The 24,504-nt window shown below is 44.6% G+C and overlaps 1 protein-coding gene across 1 annotated transcript in view; it reads right to left on the bottom strand.

Annotated features, from left to right (window-relative positions):
* LAMA2 (laminin subunit alpha 2) overlaps positions 1–24,504 on the bottom strand; it is an 852,154-nt gene that overhangs the window by 509,787 nt on the left and 317,863 nt on the right. Inside the window, exons 9-10 of the mRNA XM_075863715.1 lie at positions 9,448–9,626; positions 1,949–2,048 (exon numbers count right to left, since the gene is read on the bottom strand). Coding sequence (XP_075719830.1) covers positions 1,949–2,048; positions 9,448–9,626 — 279 coding nt within the window. The remainder of the gene's footprint in view (positions 1–1,948; positions 2,049–9,447; positions 9,627–24,504) is intronic.

The raw sequence follows: 24,504 nt of genomic DNA, 5'->3' as shown, positions 1-24,504 counted from the left end.
GGGGGCCGTTAAATTACAGCCCCCGCTCCTCTCTCCACCACAAACTGCACAATACAACACAATACATTACGCACTGTGGGTCGCGTCCCCCTGGGAGGTCATGAGAAGACCTCTGGGGGCTCGCTAGTCACTCACCAAGGTTCCAGTTCCATTCAATGCTAGAGCAAGGAGCTGACGTCTCCTTGATCCAGCATTCACTGTGCCCTGAGCGGCTCGACGCAGGCAGATGGGATGTAGCGACATATTCGCGCCTGTCTGCGCCGAGTCACTCATAGCACACACCGGTGGAGGCGAAGGATCCTCCACCCGGCATGGGAATGGGGATAGGTAAGTAATTATGCTATTTTTCTATTATGCACATATGTGGGCATTATACTGTATGGGGGCTGATATGGCGGGGGTGGGGCATTATACTGTATGGGGGGCTGATATGACATGGGGGCTGATAAGATGGGGGCATTATACTGCATGGGGGCAATATGGGGGAATTATACTGTATGGGGGGCTGATATGGGGGGCATTTATACTGTATGGGTAGCTCATATGGGGGCATTATACTGTATGGGGAGCTGATATGGGGGGCATTATACTGTATAGGGAGCTGATATGGGGCATTATACTGTATGGGAGCTGATATGGAGGGGCATTAAACTGTATGGAGAGCTCATATTGGGGCATTATACTGTATGGGGAGCTCATATGGGGGGCATTATACTGTATGGGAAGCTCATATGGGGGACATTATACTGTATTGGAGCTGATATGCAGGGGCATTGTAATACTGTATGGGGGCAGATATGCAGGGGCATTATACTATATGGGGGCTGATATGGGGGGCATTATACTATATGGGGGCTGATATGGGGGGCATTATATTGTATCTGGAGCTCATATAGGGGGCATTATACTGTATAGGGAGCTCATATGGGGGCATAATACTGTATGGGGAGCTGATATGGGGGCATTTTTACTGTATGGGGAGCTGATATGGGGACATTATACTGTATGGGGAGCTGATATGGGGGGCATTATACTGTATGGGGAGCTGATATGGGGCATTATACTGTATGGGAGCGGATATGGTGGGGCATTATACTGTATGGGGAGATCATATTGGGGCATTACACTGTATGAGGAGCTCATATGGGGGGCATTATACTGTATGGAGAGCTGACATGGGGGGCATTTTACTGTATGAGGAGCTGATATGGGGACATTATGCTGTATGGGGAGCTGATATGGGGGACATTATACTGTATGGGGGCTGATATTGGGGGCACTATACTGTATGGGGCAGCTATGTGGGACATTATACTGTGGGGGCTGATATGGGGAGCATTATACGGTATGGGGCTGTTATGGGGGGCATTATACTGTATGGTGCAGTTATGGGCCATTATACTGTGTGGGGGCAGCTATGGGAGCATTATACTGTGTGGGGGTATTATACTATGGGGGCTGTTGGGCAAGGTGTCTGGGCATAGGCACGCGCAGGGGTTTGATGATGGTGGTGTTGGGGAGGGGTAGGGGGGCCCAAGCTGAATTCTTGCACCCGGGCCCATGAGCCTTTAGCTACGCCCCTGGCTGCATGTGGACACTGCTAAGTTGGACCATACCCGCAATGCTAAATTTCTAGAAACTTGTTAAAAGATAACTCTTTCTTTAGTGTGGTTATTAAGGAAAAAAAAATATTAGGTGCAAACAAGTCTAAGAAGTTTGCCTATATCTTTGCCTAAACAAGATCATGGGTCAACCATGTTAACTGATGGTTAGCAAATAATGTGAGGTCACATTTCAGGCTGGTCAATATATAATAAATAATATATGATACTATAATAGTCATAATAATAATAATACATTAAATGTAGATGACTAATTAGTCCCTTGGTTTCTGTTTAGCATGTAGTATATGTAATATTATTTAAGATATTATAAGTTACGCTTTTACCTTGAGTGGCTTCTTTTGAATTCTTGACACACACATCATGTAATGAGCCTCTTAAATCACAATTACATGGCCGGCAAGGGTTAGTGTGGCTTGGAGACAGCTAGAAAATAAATAACAAATAAATGGTTATCTTATAACGTTTGGTTGCTACAAATTCAAGTTACATATAAAACAATGGACACAACAGTGTGAGGTTGCACCAACTACAGTTAGATACTTCCTTTCTTAATTTTATCTGGGAGTAAGAGAGGATGTGAGGAAGTGAGGACTTGAAGGTAAATATAGACATGCCCACAAGTGCTGTTTAAAGGCAGACACTGAAGCTGGCAGAACACTATCCTTCTGGATATTGCTTAAAGGAGTTGTTCAGGATTAGAAAAACATGGCTGCTTTCTTCCATTAAAGTCAATACCCTACACAACCTGTGGACAGGCGTGGCACTATCTATCTATCTATCTATCTATCTATCTATCTATCTATCTATCTATCTATCTATCTATCTATCTATCTATCTATCTATCTATCTATCTATCTATCTATCTATCTATCTATCTATCTATCTTTCTATATCTTTATGTCTATCTACATCTATATTTAAGAGATGAGTTAAACTTTGAAAACTCCATTCTCAATTGATACTCCAGACTGAGAATCACTCTAATTTTCTGTTAAAGGAGTATTCCCAACTTAGACATTTATAACATATCCGCAGGACATGCCAAAAATGTCTGGTAGATGATAGTCCCAGCACTGGGACCCACACCTATATCGAGAATGGTGGTCACTTGAGTTCGTATAGCGTACCTATGGCAGTTCAGACAGTAGCAAGGCAGGCTTGGCTGGAACTAGGCAGCAGGCAGACATCAGGCGTGGTGTAGCAAGACAGGTGTGGTATGCAGCACAGCACAAGTACAGCTCAGCTCGGCACTTGACCAGGATAGCACGGGATACAGGATACAGGTAGGGGAAACACTGGGAACCGGAAGACACTAGGAGACCATTTGCATAGACAAACTTAGGGTATGACAACAATGCTCAGGCATGGGAGGAAGGGGCTGGGCCCTTCTTTGAGTCCAGGGTGGTCATGGGCTAGTTAAACATAAAAGTCTACGGGACCCGACGAGGTGAGCAGAAGTGAGCGCTGGCGTCTCCTGAGGAGGAGACTTGGGCCAGCGCTCGCAGAACCATGGCTGCGGCCATCAGGAGGTGAGTGAGCCTGACGGCCCGCAGCCATGGACATGATCGCATCCCCCCTCTTATGCCCCCTCTTCTTGGGACCAGAGCGAGAGAGAAACCTCTTCAGAAGGGTAGGAGCATTGAGGTTCTCCTCTAGCTCCCGGGACCTCTCTTCAGGACCAAACCCCCTCCAATCCACCAAATAAAAAGTCTTTCCTCTTACTCTCTTGGTGTTCAAGATCTCCTTAACCTCGAAGGTGTCTGAAGGACCGCTGGAGGCAACCGCAGGGCTAGGAGTCTTGGTAAAGCGGTTCAGAACCACCGGTTTCAGGAGGGAGACATGAAAGGAGTTGGGAATCTTGAGGGTAGGAGGCAGCCGAAGCTTGTAGGCAACAGGGTTGATCTGCTTTAGGATCTCAAAGGGTTCGAGAAACCTGTGAGCAAATTTGTATGATGGCACCCTCAGTCGAATATTCCTGGAGGACGCCCAGACCTTCATGCCAAAGAGAAACTGAGGGGTTCTCTTCTCCTAGTGTCCGCCTTCTGTTTCATGCGGTCGACCGCCAGCAGGATGGAGGATCAAGTCTGCTGCCAGATCTGCAGAAAGTCCCTAAAAGCAGTGTCAGCAGCTGGTACCTCGGACGTATCAGGCACCGGGAGAAAAATTTGTGGGTGTTGGCGATAGACAATAAAGAACGGTGTCTTCCTTGGGGACTCGCTGCTGTCATTATTGTATGAGAATTCAGCCCACGGAAGCAACTACACCCAGTCATCATGCTGCTTGGAGATGAAGTGGCATAGGTAGTTCTCCAAGATCTGATTGATCCTCTCGACCTGACCATTGGACTGAGGATGGTAGGCTGAGGAAAAGTCCAACTTTACACCTAGGAGTCCGCAGAGGGCTCTCCAGAACTTCGAGGTGAACTGAACTCCGTGATCAGACACAATATGCTGCGGCAAGCCGTGCAGGCGGAAGATGTGTTGGATGAAAAGCTTGGCCAGTTGAGGAGCAGAAGGAAGACCGGTCAGAGGAACGAAGTGGGCCATCTTCGAAAATCGATCCACCACCACTCAGACAGTACTGCATCCAGCAGAGAGAAGCAGGTCAGTGATAAAGTCCATAGCTATATGCTGCCAGAGAGCATCGGGCACAGGCAATGGCTAGAGCAGGCCAGCAGGTTTGGAGTGAGCAACCTTGTTAGCTGCACACACTGAACAGGAAGAAACAATGTCCATAATGTCTTTGGGCAGCGTGGGCCACCAAAAATGACGGGCAATCACATCTTGGGTCTTACGGGTACCCGCGTGACATGCCAGTCTAGAGGAGTGTCCCCAGTGGAGGATTCTCCCTCTGTCAGCCAGGCGCACAAAATTCCTCCCTTTAGGAATGTCCCCAACTTGCAGGGGATTGACAGAGACAATGCAAGACGGATCAATAATGTTCTGTGGAATCTCCATGTTGTCTTCTGTCTCAAAAGACCTGGATAAGGCATCGACCCTCACATTTTTGTCAGACGGGCGATAATGGAGCTCAAACTGGAACCTGGTAAAGAACAGCGACCACCTGGCCTGACGAGGATTCAGCCGTTGAGCCGTCTGGAGATAGGTGAGATTCTTGTGGTCCGTAAAAATTAGGATAGGATGAGCTGCGCCCTCTATTAGATGTCTCCACTCCTCCAGAGCCAATTTGATGGCCAGTAACTCCCGATCCCCAATCGAGTGGTTGCGTTCTGCGGAAGAAAAGAGCTTAGAGAAATATCCACATACCATTGACTTGCCCTTGGAACCTCTCTGGAACAGGAGTGCACCAGCACCGACAGAGGAGGCGTCCACCTCCAACGAGAACTGTAGAGAAACATCTGGATGATGGAGGAAAGAGTCTGACGTGAAGGCACTCTACAGGGTATTGAATGCGGACTCTGCCTCAGAAGTTCACACCTTGGCGTTCATGCCCTTCTTGGTGAGATTAGAGATAGGAGAAGTCAGTGAGGAGAAGTTTGGGATGAACTGTCTGTAAAAATTGGCGAATCCCATAAAGCGCTGTATGGCCTTCAAGCCTTGAGGGTGTGGCCATTCCAGGACGGACTTTACCTTTTCAGGATCCATCTCAAGGCCTCGATTCGAGACGATGTAGCCCAGGAAGGGTAGAGCATCTTTCTGAAATACGCACTTCTCCAACTTAGCGTACAGACGATTCTCCCTTAACCGCAGAAAAACTTGATGGACATGTCTCTGATGATTCATAGGATCTGGAGAAAAAAATCAAGGTATCATCAAGATAGACTACTACACAAACATAGAGGAGGTCACGGAAGATGTCATTAACGAACTCCTGGAAGACTGCTGGAGCATTACATAGGCCGAAGGGCATTACTAGATATTCATAGTGTCCATCACGGGTATTAAATGCAGTCTTCCATTCATCACCTCGGCGAATCCGGATTGGGTTGTAAGCCCCACGCAGATCTAGTTTGGAAAAAATCATGGCAATACGTATACGATCAAACAGTTCTGAGATCAATGGCAGCGGATACTTATTTTTCACCGTGATCTGGCTGAGACCCCGGTAGTCGATACAGGGACGTAGAGAACCATCCTTTTTTTGACGAAGAAGAACCTGACTCCTGCCGGGGAGGAAGATTTCCGTATGAAGCCCCGCTTCAAGTTCTTTTTAACATAGCTTAAAATGTACACAGTCTCAGGTAAGGAGAGAGGATATACCCTACCACGAGGAAGGGATGCACCAGGAATAAGCCTGATAGGACAGTCATAAGCCCGGTGTGGGGGCAGCGTCTCCGCCTCCCTCTTGCTGAAGACGTCCGAAAATGCAGCATAATGACTCAGCAATCCTGCCAAAGACTAAGGCAGAGGAGGCTGAGCTGAACGAATCTGTCCCAGGCAACGGTTGTGACACTCGGGGACCCCACTGGAGAACCTCTCCAGCGTTCCAGTCCAGGACTGGGGCACGTAATCGGAGCCAAGGCAGGCCCAGCAGCACAAGGTTAAAGGCCTTGGACAAGACAAAGAACGATAACAGCTCGGAGTGGAGAGCTCCCACTTGGAGCCTCAGCTGCTTGGTCACAGCTTTAACTGGGTCTGGCAGAGGTAGTCTATTTACCGATGCAACCATCAATGGCCTCTCCAGAGGGGAAGTGGGTAATTGAAGAAGATCAACCAGGTCTCTACAAATGAAATTAGCAGCGAATCCAGAGTCCAGATACGCAGAGACCTGATGCGTTTTCTCACCGGACGCTATGGTCACGGGTATGGACAATTTAAACGGAAGTCCTTTTTTACCCAAGGTTGTCACTCCTAACAACCCTAGGCTTTAGAACTTTTGGGGACACAGACGCACAAGATGGCCTCCGAGGCCGCAATATAGACGGAGTCCCGAAGTGCGTCTGCATTGTTTCTCCTGGGTAGATAGCTTACACTGGTCCATCCTCACAGACTCCTTAGGAGGATAGGCACCTGAGGACAGCAGAGGTTGCTGCAAGGGTGGGACCGGACTAAGGAGGCCTCCCTCTTGACGAGCTTCTTGGAGGCGTTCTCGGATCCTCATATCAATGAAGTCATCCAGGGTAGACGGTACATCTCGAGCGGCAAGTCCGTCCTTAATCTTAGGAGACAGTCCCTGCCAGAATGTAGCCACCAGAGCCTGATTGTTCCACAACAGTTCTCCCACCAGCGTGCGGAAGTGGATGGCGTACTCGCCCACGGAAGTGTCTCCTTGCGTAAGTTTAGCAAGGAAGCCGCTGCAGATGAGACTTGACCAGGCTCCTCAAACACCATGCGAAAAGTCCGGAGGAAGCCCTGGAAGTCACAGGTCTCTGGTCCTTGTCTCACCCAGATAGGATTCGCCCATGTAAGAGCCTTGCCAGTGAGGAGAGATGATGAAAGCGACATCAGACGAAAATGCCCTTGCATACAGGCTGAAGTGAATCTATCACTGATTCAAAAATCCACGACAGGTACCTGCGTCTCCATCATAGCGGTCAGGAAGTGGCAATGAAAAACGGGGATCAACACTGCCAGGAGGTGTTGTCTGAGGATCAACACTGCCAGGAGGTGTAGTAGGAGGAACGGCAACTTGTGCCTCCTGCCGACGTGCAAGAATGTTCATGGCCTGAGCGTACTGTCTCGTTGGGTTCGTGGACCCACTGGGCCGTACCAACTTGGTGGTATGGCAGCTGGCCAACAGGGCGCAGGTAACAGACTATAGTTCGTATAGGGTACTTGTGGCAGCTTGGACAGTAGCAAGGCAGGCTCGGCTGGGACTAGGCAGCAGGCAGACCATGATAGCACGGGATACGGGATACAGGTAGGGGAAACACCGGGAACTGGAAGACACTAGGAGACCATTTGCATAGACAAACATAGGGTACGACAACAACGCTCAGGCTGGGCGTGTTTTTACTTTTGACCAAGTGGGCGTTGTGGAGAGAAATGTATGACGCTGACCAATCAGTGTCATACACTACTCCCCATTCATTTACTCCACACATAGTGATCCTGAAATTGCTCATTATGTACAGTCACATACACACACATTAATGTTACTGAAGCGTCTTGACAGTAAATAGACATCGCGTCCAACCAGGACGGGATGTCTATTCACAATCCCGACACTTTTCCTGTATTGTTAGGGGAATGGCTGATAAAGTAAAAAGTTTGACTATATTTAGGTTGGTTCAAAATTATCTGCCTGCAGTGGTTTGCCTACAAGAGACCCACCCAACTAAGGAAACAATATTGTGAAAGAATAGATTGGACTAAATTTCCATTCATGTTATAGTAGATATGCTAGAGGGGTCGCTGTACTTATACATAAAAAAAATACCTCTGGAGGTTATATCAGTTATAGTTGATGATGAAGTATGGTTTGTCTTTTTATATGGATCATTGGTGAATAAGAGATGGGTGATAGCGGCGGTTTATATACCACCCCCTTTAATTCAGAGGTGCTATATAAACTTCTAGACTTCCTGGTGGATAAGGAAGAGGTAATATTGCGGATTATAGGGGACTTCAATAATAATCTGGAGGCGTGAATGGATGGAAAAGCAGGGAAGTTCTCAGTAGGGAATAGGAAGTTCCAGACACTTATGGAAGAATTTGGGTGGTGGAATATTTGGAGAGAGAGACACCCGGGGGAATTAAAATATTCATATTACTCCAAAACTAATTTCGTTTTTTTCACGCATAGATTATTGTTTTGGAAACAATCATGTAACCATAGTAACACGCCCCCTTGCCAGCACATGCCCCGTTGACAGTTCAGGGGGTTATTTAAATATCGGGCGCCAAATATAACGGCACCGATATCTAAATAAAGAAGGGAGGTAGAAAAAATGTAAAGTGCCCCAGGGTTTGTGCAGCCCTCCCCATTACATGCTGCATTCAGCTGCACATGTATGGGGAGGTGAAAGGTTCTCTTTAAGTCAGTAAATGCACAAACATACAATATTTCAGTGAGCACAATCTATCTATCTATCTATCTATCTATCTATCTATCTATCTATCTATCTATCTATCTATCTATCTATCTATCTATCTATCTATCTATCTATCTATCTATCTATCTATCTATCTATCTATCTATCTATCCATCTATCTATATCTTTAAGAGATGAGTTAAACTTTGACAATTCCATTCTCAATTGATACTCCAGACAGAGAATCTCTCCAATTTGATGTTAAAGCGTAATTCCCAACTTAGACATTTATAGCATATCCACAGGACATGCCAATAATGTCTGGTAGATGCTAGTCAGAGAATGGTGGTCACCTGACCCGGTTTCGCCTGGTGTGGCCGTGCAAGCTGCCGATTCCTGACGGTGAGTAGTGGAAAGAGGGCCGCAAATGCGCTTACCTCTCTCTATTCTGTTTACTGGGAGCTGTTTGCGGCCGACGCACCAGGTAAGACAGGGTCGGGCGACCCCCGTTCTTGATATAGGTAGAGTCCGAGAGAGGTTCCATACAGAAAGGTTCTATAAAGGACCGAAACGTTGCATATGGATTAAACTAACCATTTTTTGCACTTTTGCAAATTTGTTGTGCTGCTTTTCCTTCATACTATTGTAAGAAGATCCTTGGCCTGGATCTTGGGATTTGCACCCGCTCTGCACATTGAGTGTTTTTCAGTGCTGCTCTGGACTTTTCTCTATCTATCTATCTATCTATCTATCTATCTATCTATCTATCTATCTATCTATCTATCTATCTATCTATCTATCTATCTATCTATCTATCTATTGTACAACAATTATTAATAGAAAGCAAACAATTCCATTTTATACAGAAATGTAATATATATACTGTACCCATTGTGGTCGGTAAAAGCGATCTATACAGGTCTCACAATTGGTTCCAGCGGTGTTATCGGTACAATTGACACAAACTCCTCCTCCAATATAATCTCCATTAATATTTAAACTCAGATTCTTGTTTGCTACTTCTTGATCATAATAGCATTCAACTGCCTTCCCATGACAATTACATGCTAAAGGGAGAATAAAGTATACTGTATAAGTAACCTAATAATAATATTTATAACAATAATAATAACAATAATAATAATAAAAAATTCAAGTACTTAAACTTTACAAAACACAGCTGAACAATATAACTTCTTTTAATTACTAAATGTTAAAATAAATACCTTTTGTATATCTATTCACATAACATTTATATATTGCAGAACATTTCAAATATGCAAAATCATTGTCTGAAATGATCATCAATTTATTGACAATGTCATTTCGTATTATTTTTTAGTTGTTCTATTTATTAAAGTTCTGTTGATAAAGAGGGTCCACTGTCCCTACCGATTAAACATTTATGGCCTATCCTAAGGTTTATGTCCCATAAAACCCATTTAAAGACAGTATTTCAGCTTCCTGTTTCTACTCCAAATATTTTTTTGCATAGCTTAGAAGTATGCTTCAGATCTTAGCTCTGCTGAATGATGAAACGTGAACTAATTGTTCTCTAACCACATGCGATGACATGAAATAGTACAATTGAGTGGTGTTTTTTCTGGCTCATTATTGCCTGCGCTTGTCACATTTCACCATTACAAAAAGCTCATACCAAGCATGCAGAAGGCATCAAGCATACAGTGTGCTATCATCTACCCTACATTGTACTCATTTTGATCCAGAACCTCAAACTTATGTTTATCTATCCGTAAAAAAAATTAAAGTAATCTACTGTAAGAATAAAAAATTCCCCTCTCCTTAGGTTGTATCCTGTATGAAACTGCAAACAAAACTGAACTACAGTATGGAAACTATATGACATATTAATATATATATATATATATATATATATATATATATATATATATATATATATATTCGTATATATACCAGGAGATAATGTGTATATATATATTTACAAATTATATCAGGACATAATTTATTTTCCCTCCTCCTTCTGACAAACCCCCTATCAGTGTTGCCACTACGTGTAAAACCTCATGTGCACACGAATGTAGTGGTGTGTACGGGCCGTGATTTGCGGCTCCGACAGCCACGTAGTGTCACCCACGGCCGCGGGTAAATCACGGGGCGAGCGCATTGCCGTGTGCATTAATTTCAATGAGCCTGGACCGCAAAATGTGGCCTTAATAAGACATGTCCTATCTTTTTGTGGTCCAGGCTCCCGGGCAATGCACGGACTGTGGAAACCACGATCATGTGTATGGGCCTATTGAAATGAATGGGGCCGCAATTCACCCGCAGATTTGCGGGTGAGTTGCGGCCGCAAAAATACGTTAGTGTGCATGGGCAACTGGATGCAGCAGGAGCCCTTCCCCACTGGTATGTCTGCTATACGAAACCGAAAATGTTACAACACTCCCTTCAGACAAGCTTTACTTTCCCAGACATCTTCCAAACAAAATCACATGACAGATTATGTGATTGCCGAAATGCTGGATCTTTGCAGGAGCTGCTTAGTCAGATCTTACGTTTACGTACACTACCGTTCAAAAGTTTGGGGTCACCCAGACAATTTGGTGTTTTCCATGAAAACTCACACTTATATTTATCAAATGAGTTGCAAAATGACTAGAAAATATAGTCAAGACATTGACAAGGTTAGAAATAATGATTTTTATTTGAAATAATAATTTTCTCCTTCAAACTTTGCTTTCATCAAAGAATGCTCCATTTGCAGCAATTACTGCATTGCAGACCTTTGGCATTCTAGCTGTTAATTTGCTGAGGTAATCGGGAGAAATTTCACCCCATGCTTCCAGAAGCCCCTCCCACAAGTTGGATTGGCTTGATGGGCACTTCTTGCGTACCATACGGTCAAGCTGCTCCCACAACAGCTCTATGGGGTTGAGATCTGGTGACTGCGCTGGCCACTCCATTACAGATAGAATACCAGCTGCCTGCTTCTTCCCTAAATAGTTCTTGCATAATTTGGAGGTGTGTTTTGGGTCATTGTCCTGTTGTAGGATGAAATTGGCTCCAATCAAGCGCTGTCCACAGGGTATGGCATGGCGTTGCAAAATGGAGTTATAGCCTTCGTTATTCAAAATCCCTTTTACCTTGTACAAATCTCCCACTTTACCAGCACCAAATCAACCCCAGACCATCACATTACCTCCACCATGCTTGACAGATGGCGTCAGGCACTCTTCCAGCATCTTTTCAGTTGTTCTGCATCTCACAAATGTTCGTCTGTGTGATCCAAACACCTCAAACTTCGATTCGTCTGTCCATAACACTTTTTTCCAATCTTCCTCTGTCCAATGTCTGTGTGCTTTTGCCCATATTAATCTTTTCCTTTTATTAGCCAGTCTCAGATATGGCTTTTTCTTTGCCACTCTGCCCTGAAGGCCAGCATCCCAGAGTTCCCTCTTCACTGTAGACGTTGACACTGGCGTTTTGCGGGTACTATTTAATGAAGCTGCCAGTTGAGGACCTGTGAGGCGTCTATTTCTCAAACTAGAGACTCTAATGTACTTGTCTTGTTGCTCAGTTGTGCAGCGGGGCCTCCCACTTCTCTTTCTACTCTGGTTAGAGCCTGTTTGTGCTGTCCTCTGAAGGGAGTAGTACTCACCGTTGTAGGAAATCTTCAGTTTCTTGGCAATTTCTCACATGGAATAGCCTTCATTTCTAAGAACAAGAATAGACTGTCGAGTTTCACATGAAAGCTCTATTTTTCTAGCCATTTTGAGAGTTTAATCGAACCCACAAATGTAATGCTCCAGATTCTCAACTAGCTCAAAGGAAGGTCAGTTTTATAGCTCCTCTAAACAGCAAAACTGTTTACAGCGGTGCTAACATAATTGCACAAGGGTTTTCAAGTGTTTTCTAATCATCCATTAGCCTTCTAACACAGTTATCAGACACAATGTATCATTAGAACACTAGAGTGATGGTTGCTAGAAATGAGCCTCTATACACCTATGTAGATATTGCATTAAAAACCAGCCGTTTGCAGCTAGAATAGTCATTTAGCACATTAACAATGTATACAGTGTATTTCTGATTAATTTAATGTTATCTTCATTAAAAAAAACTGTGCTTTCCTTTCAAAAATAAGGAAATTTCTAAGTGACCCTAAACTTTTGAACGGTAGTGTAGGTTTACTCTTTTCTGTAATAACCTGGGCTGCTCTGTTAGATAAGGCAAGACAATCTCAAAATTAAATTCTGTTTTAGAGTCACTTCACTTCGTTAAAGAAATATATACATGAAAAAACAAAGCAAGCAAAAAATGTCATTCTATTTTTTTTTATACTCAAAATGTAATAATTTACTTTATTTGATAAGGCCCCAAGGACACGAACGTGCTTTTGTGGCCGCCATTCCGACGAAAATCCACTGGAGAATTGCGGCCTCATTCGTTCCTATGGGGCCATGCACACGACCATGGTTTCCACGGTCCGTGCATGGCCCAGGAGCCCGGACCGCAGAAAGAATGGGCATGTCTTACTACAGCGTGTTCTGCGGTCCAGGCTCATAGCAAATAATGGACGCGGCCATGTGCACGGCCCGCGATTTGCGGGCGGCTTGCGGGTGACACACTGCGGCTGACCCGAAAATCACAGCCGTACACATGGCTGCGGTCTTGTGCATGAGGCCTAACACTTAAAGACGATACATTAAACCAGAATGTGCAAACAAACGCTATACTGTATCTGTTTTTTGAAGTGATTTTCCCATCAAAGACGTTTATGGCATAACCACAGGATACATCAGAAACAGAAACAAAGCGGCTGAGCGCACACACGAGCGCTTCTTCCGCTTCCCAGTGCTCAGACCCCCACCAATCAAAACTTCTGACATGAAAGACAGAACTGATAAGGCACCAGGGGCAGGTTATTGCAGGTATTGTATTACACTACAACATGGACTCCAGACATGGGCTGTCCTGCTGCTATCAATAAATCAGTCAAAAGCTCACTGGGTAGCATCTCCTGGCTTCTTCTGCAAGATCTGTACTGTATTGTAATTGTATAAATGTCCTCTATATTGGTGCTATTGCTAATTCTCCATCACTATTGTTGTAGTTGAGCATATCATACTTTCTATTTCTTATTCAGGGGCATGTTCGGGCGCGTTTACTCACATTTTTCACAATAGGGTTCTTTACAAGCTGGAGTGTGTAATAAAAAGCATAATTTGCCCCTAGCGTACAGTGTTCAGAATATCAAATATTTTTTTACAGTATATGTAGAAATGAGGAGTATTCCAATACCTCTTAGTATTTCAATATTTCAATATTCTCATAGTCAAAATGGTGTTGATAGTTTTCTGATTTCTCAACTACAATAGGTTTGATATGTACATACCATATTTATTTGTAAGTGACGATAATTAAAAGAGAAATACAATAAAATTTAGAGTTCGAATTGCAATTGCAAGCTAGATTCCTTTCTTTCCTCTATTTTTTTTCCTTTAACCCTTTCCGGTTGCTACTACGTTGAGCCTTGTAACAAAATTAACTGATTTGCAATTAAGCAAAAAATGCCCTTATTTCCGGCTAGCTAATATGATGTAAAGTAAAATATAACTTTTATTTGAATATAATTAAATAAACCAAAACAAAAAATCACACTTATTAAAAGTTAGCCAATGCTCACTGGCAATGAGAGATTTGCGTGGCAAATTGCCAAGAATGCATTCAGTCAGTGCGGTGCGATATACATGTATTAGGACAGCACCTGCAGTGCGCTGTGATTATTAAATTAGAAAGGTAGCCGTAACTGTCAGTAGAGCATTGAAGTTAAAACATAGAATGGAGACCCCCCCGGCACGTTTCGCTACGAACGTAGAGTCCTCAGGTGTTCAAATGGGGCTACTGGCAGCGTGTTCCTGATCCGTCCTTCTTATAACCTCGGGCCGCCATGACAGTGGGCGTCGGTCCAAAAGGAGCCAATGAAACGGGGCTCAACAGACCAGCCCTCATTTCTGAGACGGGGAGGTCATAGGACCAATCATAATGGCTGGTAACCTCCACCTATCAAAGGCAAAAGAAAGCGCGCCTGCGCACTGGGTGTCCAAGTGTCTCCTGAGACGAGAGGTGCGGGGAAGCGAAGAGTGCGCATGTTACGGCACTTTGAAAAATAATAGGAGATTTCAGTACGGTAAGTGAGATAGAGCAGAGAACAAAACCCAGGTCAAGCGCGCCTGCGTACTAGATGTGCAGATATTTACTGAAACAAGTACAAGAAAACCGGCAGTGCGCATGTCACAGCACTTTGAGAAATAAGGAAAGAATTCTATAGTAATGTAAGTGGAATAGATCGATATGCTATCGGCATAGATTAAGGATACTGGTATACAGTGCCAAGGAGATTGCCTCTCGATATAATCTATATGGGGTAATGAACCAATTTTGTATTAAGGTAAGTGAAATAGATCGATATGCTATCGGCATAAATATAAGGTACTGGTATACACTGCTAAGGAGACTGATATTGGATATCATCTATACAGAATGGACCAAAAAATGAAAAATAATACATAATCATGTAACAATGGGGTTATTGATTGAGTTGGGAAATTGGAGAATTAAATAGGAAGGAGGTATGAGGAAAAAAGAGGGACTAGAAAATAGGAATTTATAGCCTGAGTATACAACTAAGACTCTAGATATAAAGAACCGTGTGATTAATCGTATCCTGGAGTGGTACTCACATGTAAATATATTAGATCACAGGTAAGTGGTGATAAAAAGGAGAAAGCTATGATAGTCATGTGTGCTACATGTGTGCACCCGTCATTACGGCAGCGTTGCTAGGCGACGTCAGTAAATAGTCACTGTCCAGGGTGCTGAAAGAGTTAACTGATCGGCAGTAACTGTTTCAGAACCCTGGACAGTGAATTCCGATCAGAATATAGAGTAACCTGTAAAAAAAAAAGACGTTCATACTTACCAAGAACTTTCTGCTTCCTCCAGTCCGGTCTCCCGGCCGTTGCCTTGGTGACGCGTTCCTCTCGACATCCGGCCCGACATTCCTGGATGACGTTACAGCCCATGTGACCGCTGCAGCCAATCACAGGCTGCAGCGGCCTCTGCAGCCAATCACAGGCTGCAGCGGCCTCTGCAGCCAACCACAGGCTGCCGCGTCAGGAAAGAAGGTCGGACTAGAGGAAGAAGAGGGACTCATCACCAAGACAAAGACCGGGTACGTATGAAATGCTTTTTATTTTATTTTTAATCAGCAGCCTCTTTTCTCAGTGATTGATAGAGACAAGTGGCTGCCGATTTGTATAATATTTTTGACCGGGTTCGGTCAAAACGTGTTCGGCCGAACCCGGTGAAGTTCGGATTCGCTGCGAACTGAACTTTTCCCGATGTTCGGACCGAAACCGGGTTCGGTTGTCCCGGTTCGCTCATCTCTAATGATTGGTCCTATGACCTCTTCATCTCAAAAATGAGGGCTGGTCTGTTTAGGCCCGTTTCATTGACTCCTTGTTGACCGACGCCCACTGTCATGGCGGCCCGAGGTTAAAAGAAGGGCGGATCAGCAATATGCTGTCAGTAGCCCCATTTGAACACCTATGGACGCTACGTTCGTAGCGAAACATGCCGGGGGTCTCCATTCTATGTTTTAACTTCAATGCTCTACTGACAGTTACGGCTACCTTTCTAATTTAATAATCACAGCGCACTGAAGGCGCTGTCCTAATACATGTATATCGCACCGCACTGACTGAATGCATTCTTGGCAATTTGCCACGCAAATCTCTCATTGCCAGTGAGCATTGGCTAACTTTTAATAAGTGTGATTTTTTGTTTTGGTTTATTTAATTATATTCAAATAAAAGTTATATTTTACTTTACATCATATTAGCTAGCCGGAAATAAGGGCATTTTTTGCTTAATTGCAAATCAGTTAATTTTGTGACATTGTAACACCTACTGGCTAGCAGGGTCTCCTCTTGCTTAATATATGTTGAGCCTTGAGCACGCAGCAAATGTTTTCATCCCTGCGTTCTGAGGGGCATTTGTTTTTTTCCGTCAATGAAGGAGGAGTTGTATCTTTTAATGGCACCATTGTGGGGTACATGTTATTTGGGTTTAGTTTTTACCTGTGCGGTAAAAATGATGTTAACTTTATTCTGCAGGTCATTTCGGTTACAGTGATACCAAATTGATATAGTTTTTTATGTTTTACTACTTTAGCCCAATAAATGCACTTTTAAAATAAAATCTTTTATTTTTGCGACGCCATACTCTGAGAACCATAACTTTTTTTTTGCCGTTTACAGAGCTGTGTGAAGGCTTGTTTTTTTGCTGAACAATTTGTCCTTTTCAATAGAACCATTCTGGTGTACATACAGTATATGTTATTTATCAACTGTATTGGGAGGGGGGATGCAAAATAAAACACCAATGCTGCTTTTAAAATTTACGCCATCCGCCGTGCTGCATAAATAACAAGTTACCTTCATTTTCTAGGTCGGTACAATCACAGCAAATATGTATATTTATTTACGTTTATGTTACTACTTTTGCACAATAAAAGCACATTTTATGTCACTGCATTCTGAAAGCCGTAACTTTTTATTTTTACATCGATGCAGCCCTATGTGTGCTTGTTCTTTGCAGACAAGTTATATTTTTTTAATAGAATTTTTTTGAGGTACATATAAATAAATGATTTACTTCTATGAATTTATTGGGAGGGTAATGGAAAAAATGGATTTCCACCATTGTTTTTTGCAGGGTATTTTTGTGCAGTCCACACTGTGGTTTAAATAACATGTTTATTATATGGGTTGTTATGATTGAGGCAAAACCATGTACATATTATTATTATATAGTATTTTTTTTAACACTTTGGAAAAAAAATAATATTTTTTTTACTGTGAATACCTCGTAATAAATGTTATTAAATTTTGTTTAATAACACTCTTTCTACTCTGGTTAGAGCCTGTTTGTGCTGTCCTCTGAAGGGAGTAGTACTCACCGTTGTAGGAAATCTTCAGTTTCTTGGCAATTTCTCACATGGAATAGCCTTCATTTCTAAGAACAAGAATAGACTGTCGAGTTTCACATGAAAGCTCTATTTTTCTAGCCATTTTGAGAGTTTAATCGAACCCACAAATGTAATGCTCCAGATTCTCAACTAGCTCAAAGGAAGGTCAGTTTTATAGCTCCTCTAAACAGCAAAACTGTTTACAGCGGTGCTAACATAATTGCACAAGGGTTTTCAAGTGTTTTCTAATCATCCATTAGCCTTCTAACACAGTTATCAGACACAATGTATCATTAGAACACTAGAGTGATGGTTGCTAGAAATGAGCCTCTATACACCTATGTAGATATTGCATTAAAAACCAGCCGTTTGCAGCTAGAATAGTCATTTAGCACATTAACAATGTATACAGTGTATTTCTGATTAATTTAATGTTATCTTCATTAAAAAAAACTGTGCTTTCCTTTCAAAAATAAGGAAATTTCTAAGTGACCCTAAACTTTTGAACGGTAGTGTAGGTTTACTCTTTTCTGTAATAACCTGGGCTGCTCTGTTAGATAAGGCAAGACAATCTCAAAATTAAATTCTGTTTTAGAGTCACTTCACTTCGTTAAAGAAATATATACATGAAAAAACAAAGCAAGCAAAAAATGTCATTCTATTTTTTTTTATACTCAAAATGTAATAATTTACTTTATTTGATAAGGCCCCAAGGACACGAACGTGCTTTTGTGGCCGCCATTCCGACGAAAATCCACTGGAGAATTGCGGCCTCATTCGTTCCTATGGGGCCATGCACACGACCATGGTTTCCACGGTCCGTGCATGGCCCAGGAGCCCGGACCGCAGAAAGAATGGGCATGTCTTACTACAGCGTGTTCTGCGGTCCAGGCTCATAGCAAATAATGGACGCGGCCATGTGCACGGCCCGCGATTTGCGGGCGGCTTGCGGGTGACACACTGCGGCTGACCCGAAAATCACAGCCGTACACATGGCTGCGGTCTTGTGCATGAGGCCTAACACTTAAAGACGATACATTAAACCAGAATGTGCAAACAAACGCTATACTGTATCTGTTTTTTGAAGTGATTTTCCCATCAAAGACGTTTATGGCATAACCACAGGATACATCAGAAACAGAAACAAAGCGGCTGAGCGCACACACGAGCGCTTCTTCCGCTTCCCAGTGCTCAGACCCCCACCAATCAAAACTTCTGACATGAAAGACAGAACTGATAAGGCACCAGGGGCAGGTTATTGCAGGTATTGTATTACACTACAACATGGACTCCAGACATGGGCTGTCCTGCTGCTATCAATAAATCAGTCAAAAGCTCACTGGGTAGCATCTCCTGGCTTCTTCTGCAAGATCTGTACTGTATTGTAATTGTATAAATGTCCTCTATATTGGTGCTATTGCTAATTCTCCATCACTATTGTTGTAGTTGAGCATATCATACTTTCTATTTCTTATTCAGGGGCATGTTCGGGCGCGTTTGCTCACATTTTTCACAATAGGGTTCTTTACAAGCTGGAGTGTGTAATAAAAAGCATAATTTGCCCCTAGCGTACAGTGTTCAGAATATCAAATATTTTTTTACAGTATATGTAGAAATGAGGAGTATTCCAATACCTCTTAGTATTTCAATATTTCAATATTCTCATAGTCAAAATGGTGTTGATAGTTTTCTGATTTCTCAACTACAATAGGTTTGATATGTACATACCATATTTATTTGTAAGTGACGATAATTAAAAGAGAAATACAATAAAATTTAGAGTTCGAATTGCAATTGCAAGCTAGATTCCTTTCTTTCCTCTATTTTTTTTCCTTTAACCCTTTCCGGTTGCTACTACGTTGAGCCTTGTAACAAAATTAACTGATTTGCAATTAAGCAAAAAATGCCCTTATTTCCGGCTAGCTAATATGATGTAAAGTAAAATATAACTTTTATTTGAATATAATTAAATAAACCAAAACAAAAAATCACACTTATTAAAAGTTAGCCAATGCTCACTGGCAATGAGAGATTTGCGTGGCAAATTGCCAAGAATGCATTCAGTCAGTGCGGTGCGATATACATGTATTAGGACAGCACCTGCAGTGCGCTGTGATTATTAAATTAGAAAGGTAGCCGTAACTGTCAGTAGAGCATTGAAGTTAAAACATAGAATGGAGACCCCCCCCGGCACGTTTCGCTACGAACGTAGAGTCCTCAGGTGTTCAAATGGGGCTACTGGCAGCGTGTTCCTGATCCGTCCTTCTTATAACCTCGGGCCGCCATGACAGTGGGCGTCGGTCCAAAAGGAGCCAATGAAACGGGGCTCAACAGACCAGCCCTCATTTCTGAGACGGGGAGGTCATAGGACCAATCATAATGGCTGGTAACCTCCACCTATCAAAGGCAAAAGAAAGCGCGCCTGCGCACTGGGTGTCCAAGTGTCTCCTGAGACGAGAGGTGCGGGGAAGCGAAGAGTGCGCATGTTACGGCACTTTGAAAAATAATAGGAGATTTCAGTACGGTAAGTGAGATAGAGCAGAGAACAAAACCCAGGTCAAGCGCGCCTGCGTACTAGATGTGCAGATATTTACTGAAACAAGTACAAGAAAACCGGCTGTAATGGTGGGGGGGGTAGGGAAACGGACAAGTGAGCCCTAATCTACCCGCCACTCTGTCCCTGCCTACTTGCAACGACCCGTCCTAGACGACGGGGTACAACTGGGCGGCGGTCCCTGCGCTCAGTAAGTGCATGACAAACACGACAAACATACAAGGGAATACAAGCAAGGGAAATGGGCAGTTGCTCGCGGAAACACCATGAGCAACAGAGTAGTGAACGAGCCGAGTCAAGCCAGGAGAGTGCGAGGTACAAAGCGAAAAGCAGAAGAGTAGTCGGTAAGCCGGGGTCTGTATGGAGCAGGATCAAAAAGTAGCAGGAGCTGTAGCTGGGCCAGGAAACCTCAAGGAAAGAATTCACAAGCACAGATGGACAGGAAGAGCAGGCTTAAATAGACCGAGGGCGGGAGCTAGCTGAGTCTGGCCAGGTTGCGATAGGCTCTCCCACTCCTAAGCCTGCCAGCCTGAGTGGAGGAAGCTGGTGTCTGTCTCAGGGATGTACACTCAGGTGTTGACTGATTAATTCTGGGAGTTAACCCTGAAGCAGTGCCTGGCAGATCCTTTACAGTACCCCCCCTTTTATGAGGGGCCACCGGACCCTTTCTAAGTGGACCTGGCTTACTGGGGAAACGCAGGTGGAACCTCCTGACCAATACCCCAGCGTGAACATCCCGGGCGGGTACCCAAGTCCTCTCCTCGGGCCCGTATCCTCTCCAATGGACCAGGTACTGGAGGGAGCCTTGGACCATCTTGCTGTCCACGATCCTGGCCACCTCAAATTCCACCCCCTCAGGGGTGAGGACGGGAACAGGAGGTTTCCTCGAGGGGGCCAAGGACGGGGAGCAGCGTTTCAGGAGGGAGGCATGAAACACGTTGTGTATACGAAAAGACGGGGGTAACTCCAGCCGGAAAGAGACAGGACTGAGGACCTCAATGACCTTATACGGCCCAATAAACCGGGGAGCAAACTTTTTGGACGGAACCTTGAGACGCAAGTTCCTGGATGACAACCACACCAGATCCCCGACCACAAACAGGGGGTTAGCAGAACGTCTTCTATCGGCCTGAGCCTTCTGTATGCTCTGGGACGCCTCTAGGTTCTTCTGAACCTGGGCCCAGACTGTGCACAGATCCCGATGAACGACCTCCACCTCGGGATTGTTGGAACAACCAGGTGAAACGGAGGAGAACCGTGGATTAAACCCAAAATTACAGAAAAAGGGAGAGACCCCTGACGAGTTACTGACCCGGTTATTAAGGGAAAATTCGGCGAGGGGAATGAAAGAAACCCAATCAAATTGACAGTCAGAGACAAAACATCTTAAGTATTGTTCTAGAGACTGATTAGTCCTCTCCGTTTGGCCATTGGTTTCAGGATGGAAGGCAGAGGAGAAGGACAGATCAATCCCCAACTTATTACAGAAGGCTCTCCAAAACAATGAAACAAATTGTACCCCTCTGTCAGAAACAATATTGACGGGGACCCCATGGAGACGCAGGATGTGTTTGATAAACAAGGTAGCCAACGTCTTGGCGTTGGGTAGTTTCTTGAGGGGCACAAAGTGGCACATTTTACTGAAGCGGTCTACCACCACCCACACCACCGACTTGCCTTGGGATGGAGGCAAATCGGTGATAAAATCCATGGAGATATGTGTCCAAGGTCTCTGGGGAATGGGCAACGAACGCAGTAAGCCCGCTGGTCGGGACCTGGGAGTCTTGGACCTGGCACAAACCTCACAGGCGGCGACGTAGGCCTTAACGTCTTTAGGCAAACCAGGCCACCAATAATTTCTGGTAATGAGGTGTTTGGTACCCAGGATGCCTGGATGGCCAGATAGTGCGGAGTCGTGATTTTCCCTAAGTACCCTTAGCCGGAATTGCAGGGGAACAAACAGCTTGTTCTCAGGAAGGTTCCCAGGAGCTGAACCTTGATCAGCAGCAATTTCAGAGACTAAATCGGACTCGATAGAGGAAATGACTATACCTGGAGGCAAAATACAAACAGGATCTTCCTCCGAAGGAGGGCTGGCCATGAAGCTACGCGACAGTGCATCCGCCTTAATATTTTTAGACCCGGCCCTATAGGTAACCAAAAACTTGAATCTGGTAAAAAACAACGCCCATCGAGCTTGTCTCGGGTTTAGCCTCCGGGCAGATTCTAGGAAAACCAGATTCTTGTGGTCGGTAAGGACCGTTACCTGGTGCCTAGCCCCCTCCAGGAAGTGGCGCCACTCTTCAAATGCCCATTTAATGGCTAAAAGTTCGCGGTTGCCAATATCATAGTTACACTCCGTGGGCGAAAACTTCCTAGAAAAGTAAGCACAGGGGCGGAGATGGGTGAGGGAGCTGGTACCCTGGGACAAGACGGCCCCCACTCCCACCTCGGACGCGTCAACCTCCACAATAAATGGCTCCCTTTGGTTGGGCTGAACCAGCACGGGGGCCGAGATAAAGCACTTCTTGAGGGTCTCAAAAGCCTGGACGGCCTCAGGGGGCCAATGGAGGACATCAGCACCCTTGCGAGTGAGGTCCGTAAGAGGCTTAGCGACGACCGAGAAGTTAGCAATAAATCTCCTGTAATAGTTAGCGAACCCCAAAAAACACTGTAGCGCTTTCAGGGAGGCAGGTTGGACCCATTCAGCCACAGCCTGAACCTTGGCAGGGTCCATGCGGAATTCATGAGGAGTGAGGATTTGACCTAAAAATGGTATCTCCTGTACCCCAAATACACATTTTTCGATTTTGGCAAACAGTTTGTTTTCTCGAAGGACCTGGAGCACTTTCCTGACATGCTCTATGTGGGAGGACCAGTCCCTGGAAAACACCAATATGTCATCAAGGTACACTACAAGAAATATCCCCAGGTAATTTCTCAAAATCTCATTTATGAAGTTCTGGAAGACCGCAGGGGCATTGCACAACCCAAAGGGCATGACGAGGTATTCAAAATGGCCTTCGGGCGTGTTAAACGCAGTCTTCCACTCATCCCCCTCTTTGATGCGAATAAGGTTATACGCCCCCCGTAGATCCAATTTAGAGAACCATTGGGCCCCCTGAACCTGATTAAAGAGATCAGGAATCAAAGGAAGGGGATACTGGTTCCTTACCGTGACCTTATTTAGGCCACGGTAGTCAATGCATGGCCTAAGACCCCCATCCTTCTTCCCTACGAAGAAGAAGCCAGCACCTACCGGAGAAGAAGAGGGACGAATGTAACCCTTGGCCAGGGATTCCTGGATATACTCCCTCATGGCTTCACGTTCGGGACAAGAAAGGTTAAATATCCTACCCTTAGGAAGCTTAGCTCCTGGTACCAATTCGATAGCGCAATCGTATTCTCTATGAGGCGGTAATACTTCGGAGGCCTCTTTAGAGAAAACATCAGCGAAGTCCTGAACAAACTCGGGTAGCGTATTCACCTCCTTAGGGGGAGAAATAGAATTAACAGAAAAACATGACGTACAACATTCATTACCCCATTTGGTTAGCTCCCCAGTATTCCAGTCAAACGTGGGATTATGCAGCTGCAACCAGGGAAGACCTAGAACCAAATCGTACGATAATCCCTGCATCAATAGTACAGAGCATTGCTCCAAATGCATGGAGCCAACAAGGAGTTCAAAAACAGGGGTATGCTGTGTAAAATAACCATTAGCAAGAGGAGTGGAGTCGATACCCACTACCGGAACAGGTTTAGGCAAATCAATCAGAGGCATAGCGAGAGACATAGCAAATTCCACAGACATGATATTAGTAGAGGACCCTGAATCCACGAAGGCACTGCCGGTAGCAGACCTACCACCAAAAGAGACCTGAAAGGGAAGCAATATCTTAGTACGTTTCATATTTACGGGAAATACCTGTGCGCCCAAGTGACCTCCCCGATGATCACTTAGACGCGGGAGCTCTCTGGCAGCATTCTTACGCTTGGGACAGTTGTTTACTTGATGCTTGACATCCCCACAGTAGAAGCAGAGACCATTCTTCCTGCGGAATTCTCTACGTTGTTGAGGGGACACGGAGGCCCCGAGTTGCATAGGTATTTCTGAGTCTTTAGGGGAGAAACGAAGCAACGGGACTTCGGGAGGCATCATGGGGGAGTCGGAGGAAAAAACACATAAACGTTCACGTTGTCGTTCCCTGAGACGTCGGTCAAGTCGTACCACTAAAGCCATAACCTGGTCTAAGGAGTCAGAAGAGGGATAACTAACTAGCAGGTCTTTCAGGGCGTTCGACAGACCCAACCTAAACTGGCACCTTAAGGCAGGGTCATTCCACCGAGAAGCTACGCACCACTTCCGAAAGTCAGA

The sequence above is a fragment of the Rhinoderma darwinii genome, chromosome 4 (genome assembly GCF_050947455.1).
Source record: "Rhinoderma darwinii isolate aRhiDar2 chromosome 4, aRhiDar2.hap1, whole genome shotgun sequence".
NCBI lineage: Eukaryota > Metazoa > Chordata > Amphibia > Anura > Rhinodermatidae > Rhinoderma > Rhinoderma darwinii.
The sequence above is the reverse complement of the archived record's forward strand: the minus strand, read 5'-3'. Positions and strand labels throughout refer to the sequence as shown.